The 26,505-nt window shown below is 40.4% G+C and overlaps 1 protein-coding gene across 9 annotated transcripts in view; it reads left to right on the plus strand.

Annotated features, from left to right (window-relative positions):
- Window positions 1-6,149: 6,149 nt before the first annotated feature.
- Window positions 6,150-26,505, plus strand: part of LOC117898915 (very low-density lipoprotein receptor) — a 29,797-nt gene continuing 9,441 nt past the window's right edge. For 2 of the 9 annotated variants that reach the window (XM_034808623.1, XM_034808615.1), the window contains exons 1-2: window positions 10,118-10,626; window positions 20,609-20,749. In XM_034808623.1, the coding sequence (XP_034664514.1) occupies window positions 10,218-10,626; window positions 20,609-20,749 (550 nt within the window). In that variant the 5' untranslated portion in view covers window positions 10,118-10,217. Of the gene's footprint in view, window positions 6,660-10,117; window positions 10,627-20,608; window positions 20,750-23,243; window positions 23,360-26,505 lie in introns of those variants that run through there. The other 7 variants (XM_034808621.1, XM_034808622.1, XM_034808619.1 and 4 more) reach the window with 6 other exon arrangements.

A 26,505-nucleotide genomic window follows, 5' to 3' on the forward strand; every position in this document is an offset into this window, starting at 1 on the left:
TCGCCACCCTCCCCTATAGACACACACTGCAGAGTCGCGGCAGAGTCAGCGGCAGAGGCAGCGGCAGAGGCAGCGGCAGAGGCAGCGGCAGCGGCAGCGGCAGCGGCAGAGGCAGTGACGTGTCAGGGGCCAGGCCATAAACAGCGCGAAGCAGATTGTGAATGCTGCGGGACGGGGTGGGTTTGGCTACTGCAAATTAATTTCTTCATTGTGGCTATAATAATGATCCAATTGTATCCCAATTTGGTGATCTGATAGATATGGTAATTCCCTACGGAATGGCGTTTTTAGTTTTCTGCTATCTTCAAAATTGTAGATTTGGGAGGTTTTCGCCCTTTGCGGAGGCGGAAGGGGCGTGGCTCATTTTGAAATACACTTGTAACAGTGTGAGCATACAGAAGTCTGGATGCAAAATTTGGTGGCTCTAGCTCTTATAGTCTCTGAGTACTAGGCGCTCATCAGGACGGACAGACGGACAGACGGACAGACAGACAGAGACTCGGCTATTGATGCTGATCAAGAATATATATACTTTATGGGGTCGGAAACGTTTCCTTCTGTGCGTTACATACAACCGTTATGTGCACAAATACAATATACCCTATTTACTCTTCGAGTACCGGGTATAAAAATCGCTACATCTGCATTGAAAAAGAACCATCGTTCATAAAAAAATGTGTATACCCGAAATATATCAGAAAAAGTCGGGTTGGTTCCTTGAGGAAAAAAAAGTTCGATTTTGTCGAGTAGTGAAATATTAAAGTAGTTATTTTAAATCGAAAGGGGAAAGCTATTTACTTCAATCAAATAAATTTAATTAACTAAAACAATTCTTTCCTTAAATCTGAAGTCTAATCTGATTTTAGCCAAGTACTCGTACAAAGACCTAAAGGCATCTCCCATAGTGTGCCATAATTTCAAATGTACATACATATGTAAATATGTACATACATATGTATATAGTTACTTCATGGCCGCAACCCTCTCTAAATTTCACGGCATTCCACATGACACCAGCTGACATCCAGGCCAAGCAGTGAGTGCAGTACTTATACACTAAAGAAACTGAAACTTTTGCACATTAATATCCTGTTGGTATTACAATCTAGTCTTAAGACCTTTATACCATCATATTCTCCTTACCGATTGACTACTGTGATTACGTGCTTGTATAAGTATATTGTAGCGATTTATCGCTGCAAGTATTTAGTTCTGCTTATTGAAATTTAAGTTGGATAAACTCTCGGCCATCTTTACCCATCCCCCCACCACACTAGCGAAGCGTACCGCTTCAGCCAGTGGTAATTTCTGCGCCCATGCTATCCCCTCAGACAAATACAAATAGTTGGTAACGCAGCAAGCAGCAGCAGGAGCAGAATCGACCTCGAGCCGCCGCCGGGCAGTGCCAACAAACAGCGGCAAGATAAACCCAACACCCGACACCCAGAACTTGGCCAACATCCTTCTCCTGCGACGCCTGCTGGTGGCTGCCACTGCCATTGCTCCATCTCCTGGCCTGCAGCGTTGCGTCCACATAGCCTCCTGCCGTAACTTTTGCTGCTGCTGCTTGCCACACTATAAATATAACATTAATTTTTATGCTCTCATATTTAGACACGCTTGAGCGCACACCCATACCATAATGCACACTCACACACAAACACACAAAAAGATAGGACGCCATTGAATGACGTTTATGAGCGATATCGTTGACGCCGCTGTTCGCAGCTGCGCAACATTCAATGTTAATTTTTTGGCAGCGGATTAGCAGCGCTTTAACAGCAGCATCCACAACTGTTAATGTGCTGCGGTTGATACGCGACTGCGGGTGCGACTGCGACTGCGACAGCGACAGCGACGTCAACGTCAACCGACGGCGTCTGCTGCTTCTATTGTGATTTGGCACATGTGAAATTTACCGTTGCTTCTTAGCCGACATTCATTCGCCGTTTACATTCCGCTCGCGTTGCGCTTTATCCGAAACTGCGTTTGGTGCGTCACTTTCGAGGAGCGTTCATGTGCATTTGAATTTTCGATTGCGATTTTTATCGCTCTACGTGCTACTGTTATTGGTGTCTGGTTGTGTTTTTCTTTTACTTTGGATCATTAAAATGAACTGTTGGAATTGGTCTGGAAAATGTCACGAGAAAGGAGTGAGACATACAATTGGGTTTTCATTAGAAAAATTAAAAGAATGATCAATACTGAAACAATTTGGATACAAATAAATTAAAGATTAAATAACAAAAATAAGTAAAACTAATAATAATAAATTTAAAAAAAATATTAAATAAGATTATTAATTAAAATATGTGCCATTTAAAATAAAAAATAGAGTTACATATATGTATGTATGTACATACATACGTATGTACATATATACATATGTACGTCAAAACGCCATTCCGTAGGGAATGACTATCAGATCATGATCGGAATGGATCATTATTATAGCCAGAATGAAGAAATTAATTTTCAGTGGCCAAACCCACCCCGTCCCGCAGCTTTTATTTGTTTTTTTACACATTCTCTCATTCACACTCTGCTTCTGCAGCGTGAGGCTGCATCTGCCGTGCCTCCTACGAATTTCCTATTGAGTAACGGGTATAAAAGTTGTGAGGCGTAAGAAGCGTCTCACACGTCCCTTCTCGTTTGGAAGAATTTTAAAGTCTGGTATTATTTTAATATATCCCAAATGGATTTATAGAAGCTTTCATCAGCCTTATAGAAAGACTAAATTTATTACAACCAGATGTAAGATACTTGAGTTGTGTGAAAAAATTTAAAAGATTTTAAAAAATCTCTGAAAAAAAGTTCTGCCATGGAAAAAAAATGCGTTATCAAACCATTTCTAAGCCCCATGTCTATCATAAAAAGTTTGTCTGAATCGAAGCGGCAAAATCGTGTCGTGTAGTGTAATCAAACATATTTTCAAAAGCAGTTTTATGTTTATGTTGGCACAAGCCATGGTGCTTAGCGTTAAACTCTCATCTGGCTGCCACAACCGAACCGAACAAACGTAGTGGTTCAAATGCTAGTAATGATAATTACACAACAGCATATCCAGCAGCCTCCTAAGGATTTTCGGACTCAACAACCGATAAAGATAACTGAAATAAGATTGCTAAGTACCCAAAAGTGAGGAAATTTAATAATTGTCTGCGAAAACACAGATCTTAAATAAAGTTAAAACACGGCTCAAAAAAAAAAATGTTTTAAAACAAAACGAAATAGCTCACGCGGTAAAAAGATTCCACCAAAAAAAATAGGAAACTCCCAAAGAATTGTATTCATGTCGCAGCGGACAACTCGACCCAACTTCTGGCCCCCAGCGCTGTGTTAGACGCTGTTTTTAAGAAATTTATAAACAATATGTTAATTACGTGCATATCTTAATAGAAAATGGATTCAAAAGCCCTCCGCGGTCATGTAATTGTCAATGGAAAATGGAACGAGTAGGAACGTTAGACGCTTCGTAAGCGTCAAAACTTTTATACCCGTTACTCGATCAATATATAGTACATATACATATGTATGTACATATTTATGTATTTAAATTTATATGTATGTAAGCTTAGTGTGATACACATTTTTCTACATATGTCCATATGTATGAACATTGTTTTTTTTTCGAATTTTACATTTTAAAACTTTTCCACATCTGTCATCTACATCTACATCACTTCTCACACAAACTAGCCTTCCCCAGAGCCGCATACTGCATAAGGCAGAGTTTGCGAGCGAGAAAGAATGGCAACAACAAGCTTTTGGATGGTTTGGGGGAAGGCACTGGAAATGAATTTCTTCATTCATAATAATGTTCTGGGCCGATCTTAATTCGGGTATCTTATGGATATGGCTGATCATTACCCAAACATCTTCAAAATTGTGGAATCGAGAGATTTTCGCCCTTTGTGTTGGCGGGGTGATGTGATATCACATGAGTCAATAGTCTCTCAGAACGAGGCGTCAAACAAGACGGACAGACAGACATGGCTTTATCGACTCGGCTATTAATGAAGATCAAGAATATATATACTTTATGGGCTCGGAAACGTTTCCTTCTGTTGCTCCGACCACAGATATAATATACCCCATTTACTCTTCAAGCACTGGGTATAATAATGCATTTCGACAATGCAATGAAAAAACGTACGTGTAACTTTCAGAATCGTGTGGACGGTCGAGTAGTTTGGAACAATACAGAAAGTGTTTCAATATAATTGAAGTTTAACTAACACACAAACCCAGCCACATGGAGGAGAAAGGACTAAGTTAAACATAGGACTACGCATTCCGTGTCGTTTAACAAAATAAGCAATCAGTACTCTCAAAATACGAAAAAACATACAACCTACAACCTAACCTAGACCAAATCTCTATACATACATACATATATGTATCTCAAGGTAGACCAAACCAGACCTAAAAGAGACTGATACTTGTCGTGGAATCAAGACAAACATTACGAAACATACCTTTTCAAATCATTTGTCACTTTTGTCATGTAATTCCCTACTGCGTTTTATGCCCTTAATTCGCAGAATTCAAGGGTATACTGAATATGTTGTGATCTACGTAACAGGCATTCGGAAAAAATAGGGTTTTGGACCACAAAGTCCACAAGGCACTTCTGGATAAAGACCGTAGCTCTCTTCGAATTTTTCATCAAAAAACTAAGGGAAGGTCAGGATTTAACTGTTGTAACTATACCCAGTACTGACTATCGGAATTTTATCAATAGTTTTTTGTATGCTTCATAAATTAAGTACCTAAAAAAAACTTTCGTTCTGTGTTTTTTTTAAATACATATTCTTATCCCCACATCGTTCAATTCCTTCTACAATTCTTCTACCCCAAAATGGTAGATACGGTCTCCGCTCATTATCTGTGTGAATGTGCATGTGAGCTAGCCATCATCAATCTGCCTAGTATAGATCCGCACACCAGACCCTTCACGCCTGCCATAGACACAAAAGACCGAAACCTTGCATTCCTCTTCAGCGAGTCGCACTCGACGGAACTTGAACACGCGACTCTGGGCCGGGTCCCAAAAGCGATAAAATGCAGCGTTAAGTGGATTTCTTGATTAGACGAGCGATTTGCCAGCGATTTTGAGCGCCTACAATTAGAAACGGCCGCGGTAATAATGTAAACTAAACGATAGGGGTTGGTGCAGGGGGAAGTACTGGAAACTGTCACGAGCAAGTATCACAGGCAGCTTCGCAAGGGGTGGGTGGTGCTTGAAAAATGATTTACACGCATAAATCATAAATTATGTGCTATTTTGAAGTGGCCCAAAACGACACACGACGCTGACAAATGCAGATGATGGACAATGGAAATAAAGATGATTGGGATGCTGCTGACGAGGGAGAGGCTTGTTGAGATTGCATTTGTTTGTCATGATGATGATGTTCAGCAGGCGACTCCTTTGTTTCGAAACCTGCAGTTTTCAGTTTCAGCTCCGGCCCAAAAACCCGTGTCCGACTCTTATCAGCCAAGCACCTATCGACGTCATAAAAAATTCAACTAAACTCAAACTTAAAACAAAACGAGAAGGGACGTGTGAGACGCATCTTACTCGTCACAACTTTTATACCCGGCACTCAGTCAGTGTATCTGTACCATATTGTTTTTTTTTCTTTTTTTTCGAATTTTACATTTTACATTTTAAATTTTTTTCTCACGCCAACTCGGTATTTTCGCTCGTCCCCCCAAGAAGCAGAGTGTGAATGAGCGAATGTGAAAAAAACAACAAAACTTGCTGGACAGGGTGGGTTTAGCCACTGCAAATTAATTTCTTCATTGTGGCTATAATAATGATCCAATCGAATCCCAATGTGGTGATCTGATAGATATGGTCATTCAAAATTGCCATTTTGCGGGGGCGGGGCTAATTTTTGAAATACACTGGTTTCAGTGTGAGCATACAGCAGACGGACGGACAGACGGACAGACAGACATGGCTCAATCGACAGGGCTATTGATGCTGATCAAGAATATATATAGACTTTATGGGGTCAGAAACGTTTCCTTCTGTGCGTTACATACAACCGTTATTCGCACAAATACAATATACCCTATTTACTCTTCGAGTACCGGGTATAAAAATAAAATCCAATTCAATTTCGAATTTCACATTTCAATCGCTCGCATACACGCTCACACACTTATAGTTTGGATTGACTTTCAATGCTAATGAGTTCCCCGATTCCGATTCCGAGTCCGATTCAATTTCACTTCGCGTCGGTCGCTGCTGGGCATCGCACCGTGAAAAGCTCCGGGTCGTCCAAAATACCACCTGCCCAAGAACACCCGGATATAGCTTATATGCACACCATCATCGAGTATATATGTACGTATGTACATATGGCAGCACAATAGTCGTACGATTATCGCACTAACCGTACGGCTGTCCGCTATTGTCCGGCTTAATTAATAGACACACAAAAAAATATCTTTTTTTGCGCACTGATAAAACGGAGGAGGCAGCTGGTAACGCAAAAAGGAAGTCGCGATCTTTAGATAAAAGTCTATTTAGCTATAACGGGCGCTACACGAACGGGATTATCCGGTATTTACCATGCTAAAAAGTGATATCCGTGTACCAAAATTGGTACTAATTGTGTTCTTATGGTTTTTGTCCTGTTGTCAAGGTTGGTACGATAGTTTATAGATCAGGATACTTAAATTTCCCATTAATCTGTGCTTATTTTCATACATAAAATTCATTTATATTTTGCTGGTTTTGTCATTGCTCTATCATTGATCATTTGATCCTGTAAATTATCATTCAATAATCAAGTTCTCAAAATCTCCTCAAGTAGATTTTGAATATAGCTGTGAAGCGCTTATTGAATATAATTGGGATCACTTGTGTAGTCATAATATTCTTGTAAAAAATTAAAAAGTCTGTTCCTTACACTCATCTGCAATCCAACCTTATCAACTCTTCAAAAAATCGATTCGCAAACATCCACAACACATAATAACTGAATAACTTTCCACTTGACGGGTTCTATTGTTTCCCAACAAACAGTTATAGACAGCAGCTTGATCATCAAGTGGGCTTGTCCATATAATGTAAAGGTAATTTTACACAATGAAACCTCAATTAAAAATTCATAAGAACTTCAACAACAACATGCAATCTACAATCGATTGAATACATTCAAATGGAACACTTGATAAAGATTCTGATAGTCTGAAAATCTGTAATTGCATATTCACAAGATGAAAGAACAATCCATTGAAAAATATGTTCTATACCCAACCACCGTCATAGTTCCAATATATCCATTCCCATGCAACGAAAAAACACTTCATTGATCATTGATCAACAGGTTTCCCTCATCTCGTGTACTCTCTTAAGAGCAGCGTTAAAATAAATCTGCAGAAAGATCAAGAGCAAAAACAGCAGCACCTCGAAGCAAGAGAGAAACGTGCAGCGTGTGTACTTTCCTACTCTCTCCCATGATGAAATTATATAAGGTGGTCTCATCGGCAAAACGGCCGCTTACAAAACTGTCAATAAGTGCGAGTGACAGGTGGAGAGTAGGCGTTATTTTTTTTCCTAATAGATATTTTTATACCCGGTACTCGAAGAGTAAATAGGGATTTGTGCACAAAGTGAATGTATGTAACGCACAGAAGGAAACGTCTCCGACCCCATAAAGTATATATATTCTTGATCAGCATCAATAGCCGAGTCGATTGAGCCATGCCTGTCTGTCCGTCCGTCTGTCCGTCCGTCCCACCCCCTTCCGCTCCCGCAAAAAGGCGAAAACCTCCCAAATCTACAATTTTGAAGATAACAGAAAACGCCATTCCGTAGGGAATGACCATATCACCAAATTGGGATCCGATTGGAGCATTATTATGGCCACAATGAAGAAATTAATTTCAGTGGCAAAACCCACCCCGTCCCGCAGCTTATATTTGTTTTGTGCACATTCTCTCATTCACACTCTGCTTCGCGCAGTGGCAGAGGCCTCTACCTCTCTGCCTCTGCCGCGTTCTGCCGCGTCTCTGCCATGACTCTGCAGTGTGTGTCTATAGGGAGGGTGGCGTGCTAAAGGAGCGTCTTGGCGTAAGTAGTGTTGTGAGTGTGAGCATACTGAATGCAAATCTTGGTTTCCCTTGGTCTCTCTCTACTAGGCTCTCATAAGGACGGACAGACGAACGAACAGACAGACAGTTATGGCTCTATCGACTCGGAGTCTGATGCTGATCAAGAATATATGTACTTTATGCGGTCGGAAACGTTTCCTTCTGTGTGTCAAATACATCCACTGTTCCCCACAAATACAATATACCCTATTTACTCTTCCAGTACAGGGTATAATAAATTCGAACTTTCTTGCTGCAAAAACTGAGAAGTCATTTTGTGCTCAGGCAAGGGTTAATATTTCTGAAAAATTCGTTCGCACCTTCCACATTGACAAGCCAACACGCACTGAACGCTATTGGTGCGCAAGCGAGACCATCAGCCAGTCGACGAAACCACCTCATATAAATTCATCATGGATAAGACTACGTTCAGGCAGAAGCACAAAAGTAAACACGCCAGGCAAAGGCAACAGGAAAGACAAGCTCCCTCTCTCTCTCTGTCTCTTTCTTAGCGTAAAAGAGCACACGCGACGCGATGCGACGATCGCGCAATCCAATCGGGTCGTTTAGGATCGAGATGGTTGCCAAATCGCATAAAATTGCAGGCAGATTTTCGAAACGAAATCATTTGAAAAAGGCGCGTTGTGGTCACCGGACATTTTAATAGCGTCTTTTTTACCCCAAAGAAATCAGCGTTAAAACGAATCGAATGTTAATCGAAGAACTTCGCAAACAAAACGGAAATAGAGTGTAAATATAGCGGCAAAAAAAAACACCGCCTCTCAGCACGTGCCACACATTCGCAGACACCTTGAAAATACATATGTATGTATGTATGTACATATGTATGTACCGCAAAAACCAGAATGAGGGAAAAAATTAACTGTCGACTGATAAAAGGGCTTTGTTTTATTTAGTATCGGAAATGCTGGCAGACGCGTGCCAGGCCAAATATTGGACCTACATTGTACATACATACATACGTAAACAATATTTGATTAATTATTGTGCGCGATCGAGTGATTGAATCTCACCCCTTACAACGGAGTGCCACAGCCACTTTGCTTTTCAATTTACTTTTATAATTGTCAACGTCAACAGATCTGTGTTGTTTTTGTTGTGGTTTGCTGTTCTCTTCCTCGTCTTTCTCCACCTCTGTCTTGCCTTTTCCTACGTTCGTCTCGCATTTCGCTGTCTCTCTCTAACATTGGTGTCCGATAATTTTGCTTAATTCTTCACTTGCTCACAGTTTTTCGGGTTTCTTATCTTGTATTCGCGAAGTGCGAGGGTATATTGGGTTATGTTGTGTTAAAGGGTTAGAGCATCAGTATGAAGAAAACACGTTTCATGATTCCAGTTTCGTTTTATGAGATGTTTCCCTGTTCCGAGAAACTATTAAAGTACATACAACAATTATACAAGTATGTTGCCATATTGGTTAAGCAACATTTGTTCTGTGAGGAAGCTATCTGTGGAAGATTTTGTCTATTATTTAACATACATACATATATAAGAGCAGAGATAAATTTTCTAATCAGTGCAGTGTTGATTAGCGGGGTATCTTCTAGTCGAATTATCGACTGTGACGTTCTCACTTGTTTTTGTTTTTGGCAGTGTCTCGTTTTAGTCTTGGTGTTTTTGGGGTCGTACGATTTTAACCAGTTTTGCTGCTACTTCTGGTTGATTGTAGTTTTCATTTTTGTTTTTGTGAACATTTTCGTGAGTGAGTAAGTGCGTGTGTTTTGGGCGGTCATCTTAAGAAATGAAAAGAGAGCGCAACGCGAAATCAAATCAAAGAGATTGAGTCGTAGCCGGGATCTTTTGGCAAACGTTTCCAATGTTCTTTTTTGCACATAGACTTTAGCGTTTATTTTTAAGGCGGCGCTGTGTCGTCTTTTGGTCATTTCTGTGATTGGATAATCTCTGCGGCAGTCCAACGCTTCCTGCTTAGGCTATCTAATGGTCAGGGTCAAGTCTTAACACTATTGCCTCCCTCTTTTTACAGTGCAAAGACTGAGTGAAAAACTGATCGAAAAAAGTGCAAAAGAACTGATAGGAAAAACTCTAGAAAAAGCAGAAAAAACGTTAAGCAAGTAAACTATACCATGGCCATAGGAAAACGCCCTATGGGCCCTGCAAGTGATACCACAATAAAAAAAGCAACAAACAAAACAACAATAAAACCAAAAACTACAACAAGCAAAAACAGCAGCAACAACATCAATCTCTACAACAATAGCAACAGCAAGAGACGGGCAGAACAGCTGTTCCGTTGCGCCTGCGCAAACTTCAATCTGCTGCTGCTAACGATGATGCTCGGCCTGGGCAAATGTTGCACAGCCACGCCCACACCATCAACAGCAGCAACAACAACAACAGCACACCAGCAACTGCTGACTCCTGACTCAGCTGGTGCTGGCTCATTGAGCAAACTGCTCGATGGCAAGACCTTCATCAACATGAGCTTCAAATTTCTGAATGTATCTGGAAAGATTGGCACGCCCCTCGGCATAGGTGAGAATGATCCCAAAACGAGGATAGAGAAGAAAAGTGCCAAAGAAAAGTGTAAAAGTTTTTTTATACCCGGTACTCGAAGAGTAAATAGGGTATATTGTATTTGTGCACAAAGTGAATGTCTGTCTGTCCGTCTGTCCGTCCGTCCGTCCGTCCGTCTGTCCGTCTTGTTTGTCGGCTAGTTCTCAGAGACTATAAGAGCTAGAGCCACCAAATTTTGGCTCCAGACTGCTGTATGCTCACACTGAAACCAGTGTATTTCAAAAATTAGCCCCGCCCTTTTCCGGCCCCGCAAAAGGACGAAAACCTCCCAAATCTACAATTTTGAAGATAAAAGAAAACCATTCCGTAGGGAATGACCTTATCTATCAGATCACCAAATTGGGATCCGATTGGAGCATTATTATAGCCACAATGAAGAAATTAATTAGCAGTGGCCAAACCCACCCCGTCCCGCAGCTTATATTTGTTTTACACATTCTCTCATTCACACTCTGCTTCGCGCATTGTGTGGCGTCTGCCCCTGCCGTTCCTCCGCCTCTGCCAGAGCCGTGGCTAAACCCACCCCGTCCCGCAGCTTATATTTGTTTTTTGCACATTCTCTCATTCACACTCTGCTTCGCATAGTGCCGCGTCGCTGCCTATGCCGCGAGTCTGCAGTGTGTGGGTCTAGGGAAGGGGAGCGAGCTAAAGGAGCGTGTTGGTGTGAGAAGTGTTGTAGATGTAGATGACAGATAAAGAACAAATGTAAAATTTGACAAAACACCGCTAAGGGTCAGATGTAGTACTGAGTGCCGGGTATAAAAGTTGTGACGCGTAAGAAGCGTCTCACACGTCCCTTCTCTTTGCCTTGCTTTGTGCTAATTTTAGACCACAAACGATGTTGCGAGAAAGATTTTTGGGCGAATGGAAGTCTGGATACCCTAGATAGAGAGCAAAGCAAAGACAAAACGAAGGAAATCTTTTCTCATGATACATACATATTTACATGTGTATATATTTAAATAGAATACTTTCCGTTGGGAATAACAAACGTACGTTCGACACTCTCGACTGGTAGTTAAATCAATTTGGGTAGATAATTTTTCTCATTTTTAGCAATTTTCGGAACGTCAATTTAGCCACAAAGATAAATATATTAAAAGACACAATTCGTCGAAGAAGAAAAATAAGGTTTGAGGCCCTATTAAGATAGTAGAGAAATCAAAATGGTCTTGAATATTAATGGATAAATCGCCAGGATGATATGGAAAAGGAAACACTTAGAAGAGAAGTAAGATTCTAGGCGATTTTTTGTCCGACTAAGACCTCCAAGGTCTATTGAACCCAATACCCTATGGCTAACTTTTCCTAGATATCACAAAACTAAATTGCAGATATATTCTAAGGTAGCTTTTATCAATGAAGATTATATACAGAAGAAGTTCATTCAACTCTTATCACATTCGTTGGGGTCAGGGTAATATTATTCGATGCTCTGCGGCTCACAAATCAAAGCAATTGGAATGAGTTTCAGCAAAAGAGTTACAGAAACCAGTCGGCCGCTTGCCACTTGTTGCACGAGAGACACCGTTTACCGTGGTGATAGTGCAGATCAATATTTTGCATCAACTTCCTCATTGATGCACCAAGTTTTACAATAGCCAGTGATAGGGAAACCACGAGACGCGACTATCTATGACGTCGCGTGGCATATCGAGGCATTACCAATCATAAATCTTGTTTTGGCCGACAGGCATTTGCTACTGGTGGGATTATCTTATCTGTGGAATAAATTGATGGGATTTACCGATTCAGTTTAGAGTGCCCAACGCCAAGGGCATTCCAAAAATGGCGTAACATTATAGTAGCACTACCCGAAACGAATTTTTATACCCGGTACTCAAATAGTAAATAGGGTATATTGTAAAGCCGAGTCGATTGAGCCATGTCTGTCTTTCCGTCCGTCTGTCCGTCGGGCCTAGTAATCAGATACCATAAGATTTAGGACAACCAAGTTTTGCATCCAGACTTCTGTATGCCATAGAACTGTCATATCTATCAGAACACCGAATTGGGATTAGATTGGGTCATTATTACAGCCAGAATGAAGATTAATTTGCAGTGGCTACCCACACCCCGTCACACCACCATACACTCTGCTTCGTGCAGTGTGCGACTCTAGGGGAGGGGGGCGACCTAAAACAGAATTTAAAATTTACAAAAACAATAAGGGTATAAAAGTTGTGACGCGTACGAAGCGTCTCACACGTTTCTACTCGTTTTAAAGTATTTTTAATGTACTGGTGTTTTTTTGAGGCAGCGCTTCTTTTTTCCGAATAACTTAAGTATCTAACATCTAGTTCAGGGCTCGGCACCCATACAATTAACGAGCCGTTTTTGCGTTTGTGTGTGAAGACGCACGCAAAACGGAACATTTCACATTGGTATTGGTACGAATCACTGTAATATGCGTGTACGTAAGGGCAGCGCAGCAGCAGCGCATTTTCCCGCACCCCAGGGATAGGGCCGTGCCGAGCCCTGTTCTAGTTGTATAGAATTTTGTCATTCTAAAAAGCTGATAAATGCAGCTGTAAAATGTACCCAAGCACTTTGAGGCTTTTTTATACGCGGTACTCAAAGAGTAAATAGGGTACATTGTATTTGTGCACAAAGTGGATGTATGTAACGCACAGAAGGAAACGTTTCCGACCCCATAAATTATATATATTCTTCCGCCGAGAAAACTAACGAGAAGGGACGTGTGAGACGCTTCTTACGCGTCACAACTTTTATACCCGGCACTCAGTACTACATCTGCACCTTAGCGGTTATTTGTTAAATTTTACATTTTTTCTTCATTTGTCATCTACATCAACAACAGTACTCACGCCAACACGCTCCTTTAGCTCGCCACCCTCCCCTAGAGCCACACTGCAGAGTCAGGGCAGAGACGCGGCAGAACGCGGCAGAGGCAGAGAGGTAGAGGCCTCTGCCACTGCGCGAAGCAGAGTTTGAATGAGAGAATGTGCACAAAACAAATAAAAGCTGCGGGACGGGGTGGGTTTTGCCACTGCAAATTAATTTCTTCATTGTGGCTCGGATTCCAATTTGGTGATCTGATAGATATGGTCATTCCCTACGAAATGGCGTTTAGTTTTGTTTTATCTTCAAAATTGTAGGATTGACAAATACAATATACCCGGGTACCGGGTATAAAAAGTTAATTTGGGTCCTTAAGGTAACCAAAATTTGGGATTTGTCGAGTAGTGTTATCGAATAATTGAATTATTACAGTGACGAATATAACATGTATCTTACAATGTATTTAACAACATTATAAAAAGACAAAAGGAATTTAAAGTTCGTGCTAAACTTTTGTGGTTGTTTTTCTTATCAGATAAATAAAAGAAAATTTAAGCAAAATTTGAGTAAATGCAATCCAAAACAATTGTAAGAAAATCAATTAAAATATATGCTAATATTGTATGTGTGTACACTGTACGTACATAAAAACATATATATGTACATATATGCAACAGTCTAAATCAAGACAAAAATGAACTTCAGCGTTAAAAAATGGAAGAGAAATTCAATTGCACTTTTGTACTTTGCACTTGGGTTTTTTGGACTTTGTCCAAAGTAAATAAGATTGTTGACACAAATACCCCGTATATCCAACATCCATCCGTCCGATGCCATTCCCACGCTCTCCTATAACCAAAAAAAAAAAAAAAACGAGAAGGGACGTGTGAGACGCTTCTTACGCGTCACAACTTTTATACGCGGTACTCAGTACTACATATGTACCGTAGCGGTTTTTTTGTCAAAGTTTTCATATTTTTCATCTGTCATCTACATCTACAACACTTCTCAAGCCACCGCGCTCCTTTAGCTCGCCCCTCCCCCTAGAGCCACACTGCAGAGTCAGGGCAGAGACGCGGCAGAACGCGGCAGAGGCAGAGAGGTAGAGGCCTCTGCCACTGCGCGAAGCAGAGTTTGAATGAGAGAATGTGCACAAAACAAATAAAAGCTGCGGGACGGGGTGGGTTTTGCCACTGCAATTAATTTCTTCATTTGGCTTCATTGTCCAATCGGATTCCAATTTGGTGATCTGATAGATATGGTCATTCCCTACGAAATGGCGTTTAGTTTTTTTTTATCTTCAAAATTTAGGATTAGGAGGGATTCGCTCGCACAAATACAATATACCCGGGTACCGGGTATAAAAAGTTAATTTGGGTCCTTAAGGTAACCAAAATTTGGGATTTGTCGAGTAGTGTTATCGAATAATTGAATTATTACAGTGACGAATATAACATGTATCTTACAATGTATTTAACAACATTATAAAAAGACAAAAGGAATTTAAAGTTCGTGCTAAACTTTTGTGGTTGTTTTTCTTATCAGATAAATAAAAGAAAATTTAAGCAAAATTTGAGTAAATGCAATCCAAAACAATTGTAAGAAAATCAATTAAAATATATGCTAATATTGTATGTGTGTACACTGTACGTACATACAAACATATATATGTACATATATGCAACAGTCTAAATCAAGACAAAAATGAACTTCAGCGTTAAAAAATGGAAGAGAAATTCAATTGCACTTTTGTACTTTGCACTTGGGTTTTTTGGACTTTGTCCAAAGTAAATAAGATTGTTGACACAAATACCCCGTATATCCAACATCCATCCGTCCGATGCCATTCCCACGCTCTCCTATAACCAAAAAAAAAACGAGAAGGGACGTGTGAGACGCTTCTTACGCGTCACAACTTTTATACGCGGTACTCAGTACTACATATGTACCGTAGCGGTTTTTTTGTCAAAGTTTTCATATTTTTCATCTGTCATCTACATCTACAACACTTCTCAAGCCACCGCGCTCCTTTAGCTCGCCCCCCTCCCCTAGAGCCACACTGCAGAGTCAGGGCAGAGACGCGGCAGAACGCGGCAGAGGCAGAGAGGTAGAGGCCTCTGCCACTGCGCGAAGCAGAGTTTGAATGAGAGAATGTGCACAAAACAAATAAAAGCTGCGGGACGGGGTGGGTTTTGCCACTGCAATTAATTTCTTCATTGTGGCCATAATAATGCTCCAATCGGATTCCAATTTGGTGATCTGATAGATATGGTCATTCCCTACGAAATGGCGTTTAGTTTTTTTTTATCTTCAAAATTGTAGGATTAGGAGGTTTTTGCCCTTTCGCTCGCACAAATACAATATACCCGGGTACCGGGTATAAAAAGTTAATTTGGGTCCTTAAGGTAACCAAAATTTGGGATTTGTCGAGTAGTGTTATCGAATAATTGAATTATTACAGTGACGAATATAACATGTATCTTACAATGTATTTAACAACATTATAAAAAGACAAAAGGAATTTAAAGTTCGTGCTAAACTTTTGTGGTTGTTTTTCTTATCAGATAAATAAAAGAAAATTTAAGCAAAATTTGAGTAAATGCAATCCAAAACAATTGTAAGAAAATCAATTAAAATATATGCTAATATTGTATGTGTGTACACTGTACGTACATACAAACATATATATGTACATATATGCAACAGTCTAAATCAAGACAAAAATGAACTTCAGCGTTAAAAAATGGAAGAGAAATTCAATTGCACTTTTGTACTTTGCACTTGGGTTTTTTGGACTTTGTCCAAAGTAAATAAGATTGTTGACACAAATACCCCGTATATCCAACATCCATCCGTCCGATGCCATTCCCACGCTCTCCTATAACCAAAAAAAACGAGAAGGGACGTGTGAGACGCTTCTTACGCGTCACAACTTTTATACGCGGTACTCAGTACTACATATGTACCGTAGCGGTTTTTTTGTCAAAGTTTTTATATTTTTCATCTGTCATATACATCTACAACACTTCTCACGCCAACACGCTCCTTTAGCTCGCCCCCCTTTCCTAGAGCCACACACTGCAGAGTCCCGTCAGTGGCAAAGGCAGAGGAACGCGAGAGGCGGAGGCCGCACACTACAGAAGCAGAGTGTGAATGAGAGAATGTGAAAAAAACAAATATAATCTGCGGAACGGGGTGGGTTTTAGCCACTGCAAATTAATTTCTTCATTGTGGCTACAATAATGATCCAATGGGATCCCATTTGGTGATCTGATAGATATGGTCATTCCCTACGGAATTTTTAGTTTTCTTTTATCTTCAAAATTGTTGGTTTTGGAGGTTTTCGCTCTTTTGCCGGAGCGGAAGGGGGCGGGGCTAATTTTTGAAATACACTGGTTTCAGTGTGAGCATACAGCAGTCTGGAGCCAAAATTTGGTGGCTCTAGCTCTTATAGTCTCTGAGAACTAACCGACAAACCAGACGGACAGACGGACGGACGGACGGATAGACGGACAGACAGACATGGCTCAATCGACTCGGCTATTGATTCTGATGAAGGATATATATACTTTATGTGGTCGGAAACGTTTCCTACTGTGCGTTACATACAACCGATATTCGCACAAATACAATATACCCTATTTACTCTTCGAGTACCGGGTATAAAAAAAACGAAAACAAGGCGCAGTTCAGAGAGCTCTGCGCCATTGGCGCGTCAAAAAATATACGTAGTCCAGAAAAATATTTTTCGCTGCCTCTCCTTCTGCGTTTCGTGGTTAAATTTAGATATTTTTTTGAGATATGAAAACTATGAAAAGACTAGTGTCGAGCCCCCTATTTCGATGTAGATTTGCCATGTAATATTTTCCCTACTACAGCTGTTATTCATATAGCTCTGAGTCTCTTAAGCTTTCGCTAGTGATCTATAGTTTTCCGAGTTGATTATTTCTGAGAGAAGCTGCCAGTAAGGGTATATGTATGTATGTATGTATGTATGTATGTATATCTGCTCGCACGGGTATATGTGGCTGTGGCAAGGTCTTTGAAGAGAGAGGGAATTTGATTTTGTCGCCCCATTTCATTTTGTTGATTTAATTTATTCGCTGTGCCAACAGATTTCTGTCAGGCATAGAAAACTAGTTTGCGCCAGAACCAATACACACACAACAAAAGGCAACAACAATAAAACTGAATCGTATATAGTATCTTTAATAACAACAATTAATAGGGGGCGTGTGGTGTTTTTTCCTTATATATACCATGGCATGTTGTTGCAGTTTAATTGTTATGTTTGTTCAGAGTAAACATGTTTTGATTGATTCAACATGTGGGAGGAGTGGAATGCATACGATGATGCACAGACACAGCCATCCCCCAAAGGAATTTTATAAACATTTATAAAATTAGAACAACAATCCATAAACCTTGAACTTGAGTTGCAGGGCTTGCTAAATCCGATCGTGATATTGTTTTTTTTTTGGCGCTTACCACTGGTATCTTTACTAAACCTTCATTCTATAGACATCCTTATCGACTTATGTGCCAGCTATTCCCACAACTATGTTATTAGCCTGGCCCCGAGACGATAATTATTTCACTTGTACTTATATTACTGGCACACATGATCAATGACTATAATGCTCGTATAATCCGATAATAACTCGCTGCGAAATTTTCTGTTTTTAGTGTGTCAACCGGACTGCGCTGCGATCTTGTTTTCGATTTTAAGACTATCAAAATTATGAGATATGCTCACATTGCTCACAAATACAATTACAAATAAATAAATACAAAAACATACATATGTGTCTATTTACTCTTCGAGTACCCGGTATACAAATGTTACTAAAAATACCGCACAAAAGTCATCATTTTTGCATTTCAAAGCCAAATATTTCCTTGACGGTAAGCTAAAGCCACAAAGTGTTTAGGCACAGTTTATAGATGAAATTGTTAGATTTGTAGAATAGCAAAGTTCATTACAACCAGATACCTTAGTTATGTGAAGAAATAAAAAGCAACCACTAAAAAAAGCCTTAACAAAAAAATATCAGCTTTTAAAAACTCGTTAGCAAAAGGTCTGCCATAAAAACAACCAAAGTCAGATTTTCTTGAAAGTTGGATTTTGGGAAGCTATGGAAAATTCTTTAAGAGATGCGTACTTTCATTGTATCCAAAGCGACCTTTTTGACTTCTTTCCTCACTGTGCTACGCCGCTTGACGTCTTGTGGAATATGTTGAGCATGAATATGGCATATGTGGCTTATGTACGACTTACATATGTATTTGCGTACATGTAGATGAATATATTTCCACGCATACATATGCCTGAATTATAATTCGCCATTTTGTCTACTGGCTGATGCATAATTGAAAACAATTTCCAGTGCAGAGGCAGCCAACGCGGCGACAAGTGAAACCCACACACAGACAGAATTGAATTGATTTGACCTTATTGATTTACAAGGCCTGGAAATTGGATAGAGGAAGGGAGTGTACGTTTGTTTATTTGTTGTTTCGGTTGCGAACTTCAATTACAACAATTAGCCAAAATAAATACATATGTAAGTATGTACTTATATATTCGAAATTGTATGGGGAAAATATTGAGCTATTGAAATATTCAAGAGCATGATGGAGCGGTCGGTGCCTCGAAAGCTGCTGTCAGCTGCAGGACCCATGACCCGAAACCCTTTTCAAAATTGGTCCCCCTACCACTCTCCATCTATTCCACACAAAATCGCTCTCTGTTTGTTCACTGGCAATCTATTACTTGCTTTTGGTGCTTATTTTTTTCTCTCTGTTTTTAAATGCCTGTCACATTTTCTATTAGGCCACTAAGACAGTTGACTTTCTAGGGCGGGGGTTGCTCCCTCTGCGTGTGTGTGTGTGTAATGGCTTGTTTCGTTTCGTGTCCAATATGTGTGTTTTTTGCATATTTTCAAGGGCGTTGGCAAAGGGATTCCAACAAAGTTTTGAATTTCAATCTTTTTCTGTTGATTAAAAGGCTCTGCCAGTGCCACTGCCATCGTTTGTTTATCGTTTAGTATGCAAATTACTTGTCTCACATACACACACGTACACACACACACACATACTGGTACCTCTATATGTTTGCTATTGCTGTATGGGTATCTGTCTGTTGCTGATTGTTTTGCATTTTTTTTAGCCCCTAATCAATTGGAGCTTTTGTTGGGTGTTTTTATACCCGGTAATCGAAGAGTAAATAGGGTATATTGTATTTGTGCACAAAGTGAATGTATGTAACGCACAGAAGGAAACGTCTCCGAGCCCATAAGGTATATATATTCTTGATCAGCATCAATGGCCGAGTCGATTGAGCCATGTCTGTCTGTCCGTCCGTCTGTCCGTCCGTCCGTCTTGTTGAGCGCCTGGATCTCAGAGACCATAAAAGCTAGAGCCATCAAATTTTGCATCCATACTTATGTGTGCTCACACTGTTACAAGTGTATTTCAAAAAAGAGCCACGCCCCCTTCCGCCTCCGTAAAAGGGCGAAAACCTTTCAAATCTAATTTTGAAGATAGCAGAAAACTAAAAACGCCATTCCGTAGGGAATGACCATATCTATCAGATCACCAAATTGGGGCATTATTGGAGAAGCCACAAGATAGCCACAATGAAGAAATTAATTAGCAGTGGCGAAACCCACCCCGTTCCGCAGCTTATATTTGTTTTTTGCACATTCTCTCATTCACACTCTGCTTCGCGCAGTGGCCGCACACTGGCCGCCGGCGGCTGGCTCTGCCTCTGCCGTGAGTCTGTAGTGTGTGGGTCTAGGGAAGGGGGGCGAGCTAAAGGAGCGTGTTGGTGTGAGAAGTGTTGTAGATGTAGATGACAAATGAAGAAAAAATTTAAAATTTGACAAATAACCGCTAATGTACAGATGTAGTACTGAGTGCCGGGTATAAAAGTTGTGACGCTTAAGAAGCGTCTCACACGTCCCTTCTCGTTTATGTTTGTATCTTTAATGAGAAAACTTTAGCTAAGCTTCTAAACCATCCATCCCCCTACTGGAATTGTTTATAATTAGCTTAAATTATCTGTTTACTCATCCATCTCAATCTCAAGCTTTCAATCTTTATGTGTGCTCTCTCTCTCTCTCTATCTTCTGTGCAGGACAATCGCTGGAGGCCAAGTGCGATGAGAAGCAGTTTCAGTGCCGCAATGGGGATTGCATTCCCATACGATTCGTGTGCGATGGCGATGCCGACTGCAAGGATCACAGCGATGAACAGGTCTCAGAATGCAAGTTTTTGGGTGAGTCGAATATTAGTCTCTATAATATAGAAACAGTTAGGAAACAGTCCCGCAATGGATGTTTTGTGGCTGCTCCCGTGGCATACTTTCAGGCCGCAGCTGTAATAGAGGCGTCACAGCGTCGTCCACGATAATAGTTCAATGCAAGCGTTGCATGTATTGCTTTTTCCTTTTGCTTGATTCAAACCAGAAGCAGATACTAAAATGAAAAAGAAACCGAAACGAGTTTGCAACATTAACGCACTGCACTGCACAATTGTCGCAGTGGCTGCTTACCAAAAACTGTGCCATGGCTGGCCTGGCCTGCCCTGGCCTGTGTCTTTTCTCTACTCTAAATTGCAGCGCAGTTGGCGTTTAGCTGACTGTGGCATGCAACGTTGTTGCATCAGCAATCTTTGTTTGCCTTGCCGCTGTCTGTCCGCTTTTATCATTGCGTCGCACGAGACTTTTGCGTCGCCGGGCCCGCTCATAAAAGGAAACTATAGGGAGGTCGTCTGCTTTATCGCACTCACAACTTGTGCCAGACACCACAAAAAAACGAGCAAAACGAAACAAAATCGGAACGAGTGTATCCAAAAATGGAATTCTCGTTGTGCATAACGCAATTTGCTTTATGTAATTTCTAGCTAATTTCTGGCATTCTAATGAAGTGAAGTTGATAATGAGCCAGCCCTCTCTCCATTATTATTCTCCCTGATTGGGCAGGTGGAAAAACAATTTCATGCTGAACTTGGGGGATTTCAAATGAAGGCTTCGTTTATAGTTATGTGGTGAAAAGTGCTGCAAGGGGGGGGGGGGGGGAGTTTATATTTTTGTGAAGAATTAAGATGGAGGAGGAATCATCATAAGGGAAGCCTTCGAAAAGGTAGAGTCAGGGACTATCAATGAGGAAATGGGTATTGTATCTAGTGTTAAAAGTTTTGGCAAAGCCCAATCTTGATTTGGTAGCACCTGTATGCGTTTGTAGTTTGTTTTAGCAGCTATTCCCCAGATCTGCACACCGTAGATCCAGACCGAAGCCTCGCAGTGAACATGCGTCGCTCTTTTAGCTCTCAAAATTTATTGTGCTTTTTCTGTTTATTAGCATCCTATACCCACACTTTTTGGCCATGGCTTTTAAATGTGGGCCATAAGTTAGACGCTTGTCTAACAACCCTTTGGATGCCATAGGGTACCTCCTTCCAGCTGTATTGGTGGCGTGTTGTCGATACACGTTTTTAGGGTGAAGCAAGGATTGGTGGCCTTTAGTGGGTTGACCTTCCAATTCGTTGAGGTATTCTTGTATTACATCTGCTGCCTCATAACGGCATTTGGAGCTGTAAAGCAACGCACTATCAGCTGCTTAAAATAAACTAAATTAAAACAAATTGTAGCCCTTTGATCATCTTCAATTCTCATACTTTGTCCCTTTGTTTGTACTCAGATTTCACGCTCACGACAAAGAAGCCCTGAAACACTCGATCTAATCAGCACTCACTCAACACTCACTCATACTCATACTCATGCACACAGCATCCCACTCGACTTAGGACTCGGGAATTTTTGCACTCGACTCGCAACGAACGAGCTTTCACGTCGAGAGACTCTGTGGCCTGGTGGGGTGGGCTGCAGATGCTGCAAACAACTTTGGGTCGAAATGTTTTTAAGGATTGCCTCTCTGAGACCAAACACTCAGTTGGCAGCAGACTTCTCAACCAAACGGGTGTTGTTTTCAATGCGACCAGTTAACGCGACTCGTGTGTTAAGAGTGGGATATATATAGAAGAGAGAACGGAATACGGAAAACGAGCAACTAGAGAGAACCCAAGTGTAAGCCATCGAAAGTGTGCCAAGTGATTAACAACAAAATAAACCAAAAGCTGGAAAGCAAATTCTGTGAAAACGTTTAAAGCAGACTATGTGCAGAATATACAATTTCCCTATCCAAGATTCGTTTTTATCTTTTACAAAATGCCAGCAGCATACCGCACGAGAGAGTCCTTTGAGGCCACGAGGCAAAGCTCCCAAGAAAGTCTCCTTTTCTGTTGGACCCCCCGTACCATTCCCACAGTCTGTGGCAAGACTTATCCGCCAAGTCAATCGGTGACTGGACAGACAGCACTTACCATTTATCATTCAGTTGAACATTTAATAAGTTTCCTTAATTTCCTCGCCCGCAAATGTCATATTTACAACTTGCATATTTCGTCCGTCCTGTCGTCCACCGACTCTGATTTCGTCCTGTTGTCTCCATCCTGTCTGTGTGTCCATCCTGTCTGTCTCTCTGTCCTCTGTACATTATGAACTTGAAAATGTGCTCCTTGGGTGCACTCTCCACTTTTTGTTTACGGAAATTATGCAAATAATTTGTGCCAGTTGGCTGAGCCTCTCGAATATGTTACGGCATTTCATGTTCCCACCTTTTACGCTGGAAAAGGAATGTCCCTGCTTCGCTGCCTGCAAATTAATGATAATAACGAATCTCTTCCCCACTACTTAAAGTCCTTGCAAAAATTGCGACATTTTTCCCCGTTGACCAAAACAAAATGGGACACATTTGGCGTTTGCTGTTCGTGACCTGTTTGCTGCATCAACAGAGTCACAGTTTTGGCGCTGTGGTTCTCGACAATGGTAAATAAATAGTTATTTTTTACTGTTCTGTGTTTGGCTGGGAGTGCATGTAGAAGTTAATCAAATTGCAGGGGAGCACTTTAATGAATACTTTAAATAAAAGAAATTAAGACCTTATGTAAAGTAATCAATAAATGCAATATATGAAATATATGGGAAAAACAATTTTATGAAGTAACTGAACGATGTAAATAATTGCTGGAAGTGCAACAAATATTATTAGCCCTAAAATTTGTTTATGGCTGTGTTTTTTAGACTTTAAGTATAATCAAATCAAATTCACTAACAAAATTCTATAAAATATTTAGAAGCTCAACATTTCATCAACATTCTGTAAGGGCTTTTACTTCCCTCTCAAGTATTTTGTCAACTATCAAGTCCCTATATCATCTGACTTCGAGCTTCCCTGGAAAACTCTTAGCACAAAAGAATCCTTCCCAGTTGAAAAATTTGAAGTTTCGGGTAAAAACTTTTAACTATTATCGGGTGGAAAAGTTTTCAACACCTTTTAACTTAAATTAAACATGCCAAAATCCCAATCATGTGGACTTACAAAAATCTCTTTCCCGTTTTCGTTTCTCTGTATGCATCACTTTGGTCTGTGGCAGCTTATTGGGACAGCCTGCAAGCGATGCATTGCATGCAACAGAATATATTTTTTACCAGAGCTCGCTTAACATTTGCATACATATTGCCACCAGGACACAAGGAGAGAGAGTGAGTGAACGAGTTTCCCGTCCACGGGGAAAAATCAACAGCCAAAGGCCAAAGTTTTTTAATCAACTGAAAAGCCGTTTAAACTTAGTTAAAAAACATAAAATTATGCTGCATAACAGTGGAAGTTGCATGCTTTTGTTTTGGGGGGTAGATAAATGCAATCAATTAAACTTTTCCATGATACAAAAAGCGTTGTAATTTGATTTTTAATTGCTGAGACTGAGATGGCATTAATGCAGGACGTAAAACATCCACCAATCTACATATATGCTGGTGGCTCAATTCCCTCAAAAATAATGTCACATATTAACAACAACAAACAAGAAAAAAACAGCAAACACATAAAATCGAATCGACAAGCATTGAACCAAGTGTGGTAGAACGAAAAATTTGTCCACTCCACGTTTTTTTCTTTTTTATATTTTTACTTTATTTTATTTTTATTTTATTTTCACTTGTTTGGGTCACACATGTGGCCAATTTTTATTTGTTTACTGAAGTGTGGGTGTGTGAGAGAATTTATATTTGTTTTATATACCCGGTACTCGAAGAGTAAATAGGGTATATTGTATTTGTGGTTGTAGCAATGAGCGTAACTCACAGAAGTAAACGTTTCCAACTCTTCAAAGCTTATAGCCAGAATGACGAAATTCATGTCCAGTGCCAACCCCCACCCCTTCCAACAGCTTTGTTTATTTGTTTTGCACATTTTTTTTGCTCGCACTCTCTGTCTCATAAGGTAGATGTAAATGTAGAACAAATTTAAAATGTAAAATTGGAAAAAATCATAAGGATACATATGTATGTACATATGTACGCACATATGTACATATGTATGTATGCATCACAATAAGGTTACATACATATGAATGTATGACTGAGTACCGGATATAAAAGTTGTGACGCGTATAAAGCATCTCACGTTCCTCCTCGTTCCTTGCTGTTTCTTGCTGCTTTTATACCCGGTACTCGAACAGTAAATAGGGAATATAGTGTATGTGGGGAATAACTGTTGTATGTAACGCACAGAAGGAAACGTTTCCGACCCCATAAAGTATATATATTCTTGATCAGCATCAATAGCCGAGTCGATTGAGCCATGTCTGTCTGTCTGTCCGTCAGTCCGTCCGTCCGTCTGTCCGTCCTTATGAGCGCCTAGTACTCAGAGACCATTAAAAGCTAGAGCCACCAAATTTTGCATCCAGACTTCTATATGCTCACACTGTTACAAGTGTTTTTTTTTTTGGGGGAGCCTCCCACAGCCACAATTTTGAAGATAAAAAAAAACTAATAATAATTCCGTAGGGAATGACCATATCTATCAGATCACCAAATTGGGATCCGATTGGATCATTATTATGGTCACAATGAAGAAATTAATTTGCAGTGGCTAAACCCACCCCGTCCCGCAGCTTATATTTGTTTTTTGCACATTCTCTCATTCACACTCTGCTTCGCGCAGTGTGCGGCCTCTGCATCTGCCGCGTCTGCCTCTGCTGTGACTCTGCAGTGTGTGGCTCTATGGAAGCTAACGAAGCGTTTGACAAAAAACCGCTAAGGTACAGTTGTAGTACCAAGTACCGGGTATAATAGTTGTGACGCGTAAAAAGCGTCTCTCCGTCCCCTCTCATTTTTTTTATATTTTAACAAATATTGGCTCACCTCAACCTTTTGTTTGGCGCAAGTTTTTCCATACAATTGTCGTAGCAGGGGTATGGATGGTGTAGCTGCCCATCCGTAAAAATTTAGAAAAGTATTCATATAAAATGTTATTGATATGGCAAATATTGTGCCTGCCCTCCTGGCAGGCAGATATTGTCATTTTCTTTTGGCGCTTTTGGTCATGATTTGCATAACCCTCAGAGCTATTTCTGCAGGCCACAAGGCATGCTCCTATCATTTACCACCAAAAATGGGGGAAATTTGCTTATACATATGTATGTATGTATGTGTGTATTGGTGGAGCTCAAAAATTACAAATTTTTATGTTTGCCCCTTGGAGTGACATTGAAGAAGCCGTTGGAGCTACGCTTGCAGCATTATTTTTCAAAAAGGATAATAGCAGGCTAGAAGGGGTCTATTGGCGGAGAGTAGGGCAGTCCCGAAAGGATATTGTAGAGTAACGGCAATATAATAATTGTTTCCGCTCATTCGGAAAGGAGAGCAATCTTTAATAATAAACCCGCTAAATGTGGGTTCCCTTAATTGTGTTTTTCAACATGTTTCTTCCTCTATTTATACACGATACTCGAAGAGTAAATTGGGTATATTGTATTAGTGGGGAATAACGGATGTTTATACACATATATTCTTGATCAGCATCAACAGCCGAGTCGATTGAGCCATGTCTGTCTTTCCGTCCGTCTGTCCGTCCTTATGAGCGCCTAGTACTCAGAGACCATTAAAAGCTAGAGCCACCAAATGTTGCA

Source organism: Drosophila subobscura, chromosome O, assembly GCF_008121235.1.
Source record: "Drosophila subobscura isolate 14011-0131.10 chromosome O, UCBerk_Dsub_1.0, whole genome shotgun sequence".
NCBI lineage: Eukaryota > Metazoa > Arthropoda > Insecta > Diptera > Drosophilidae > Drosophila > Drosophila subobscura.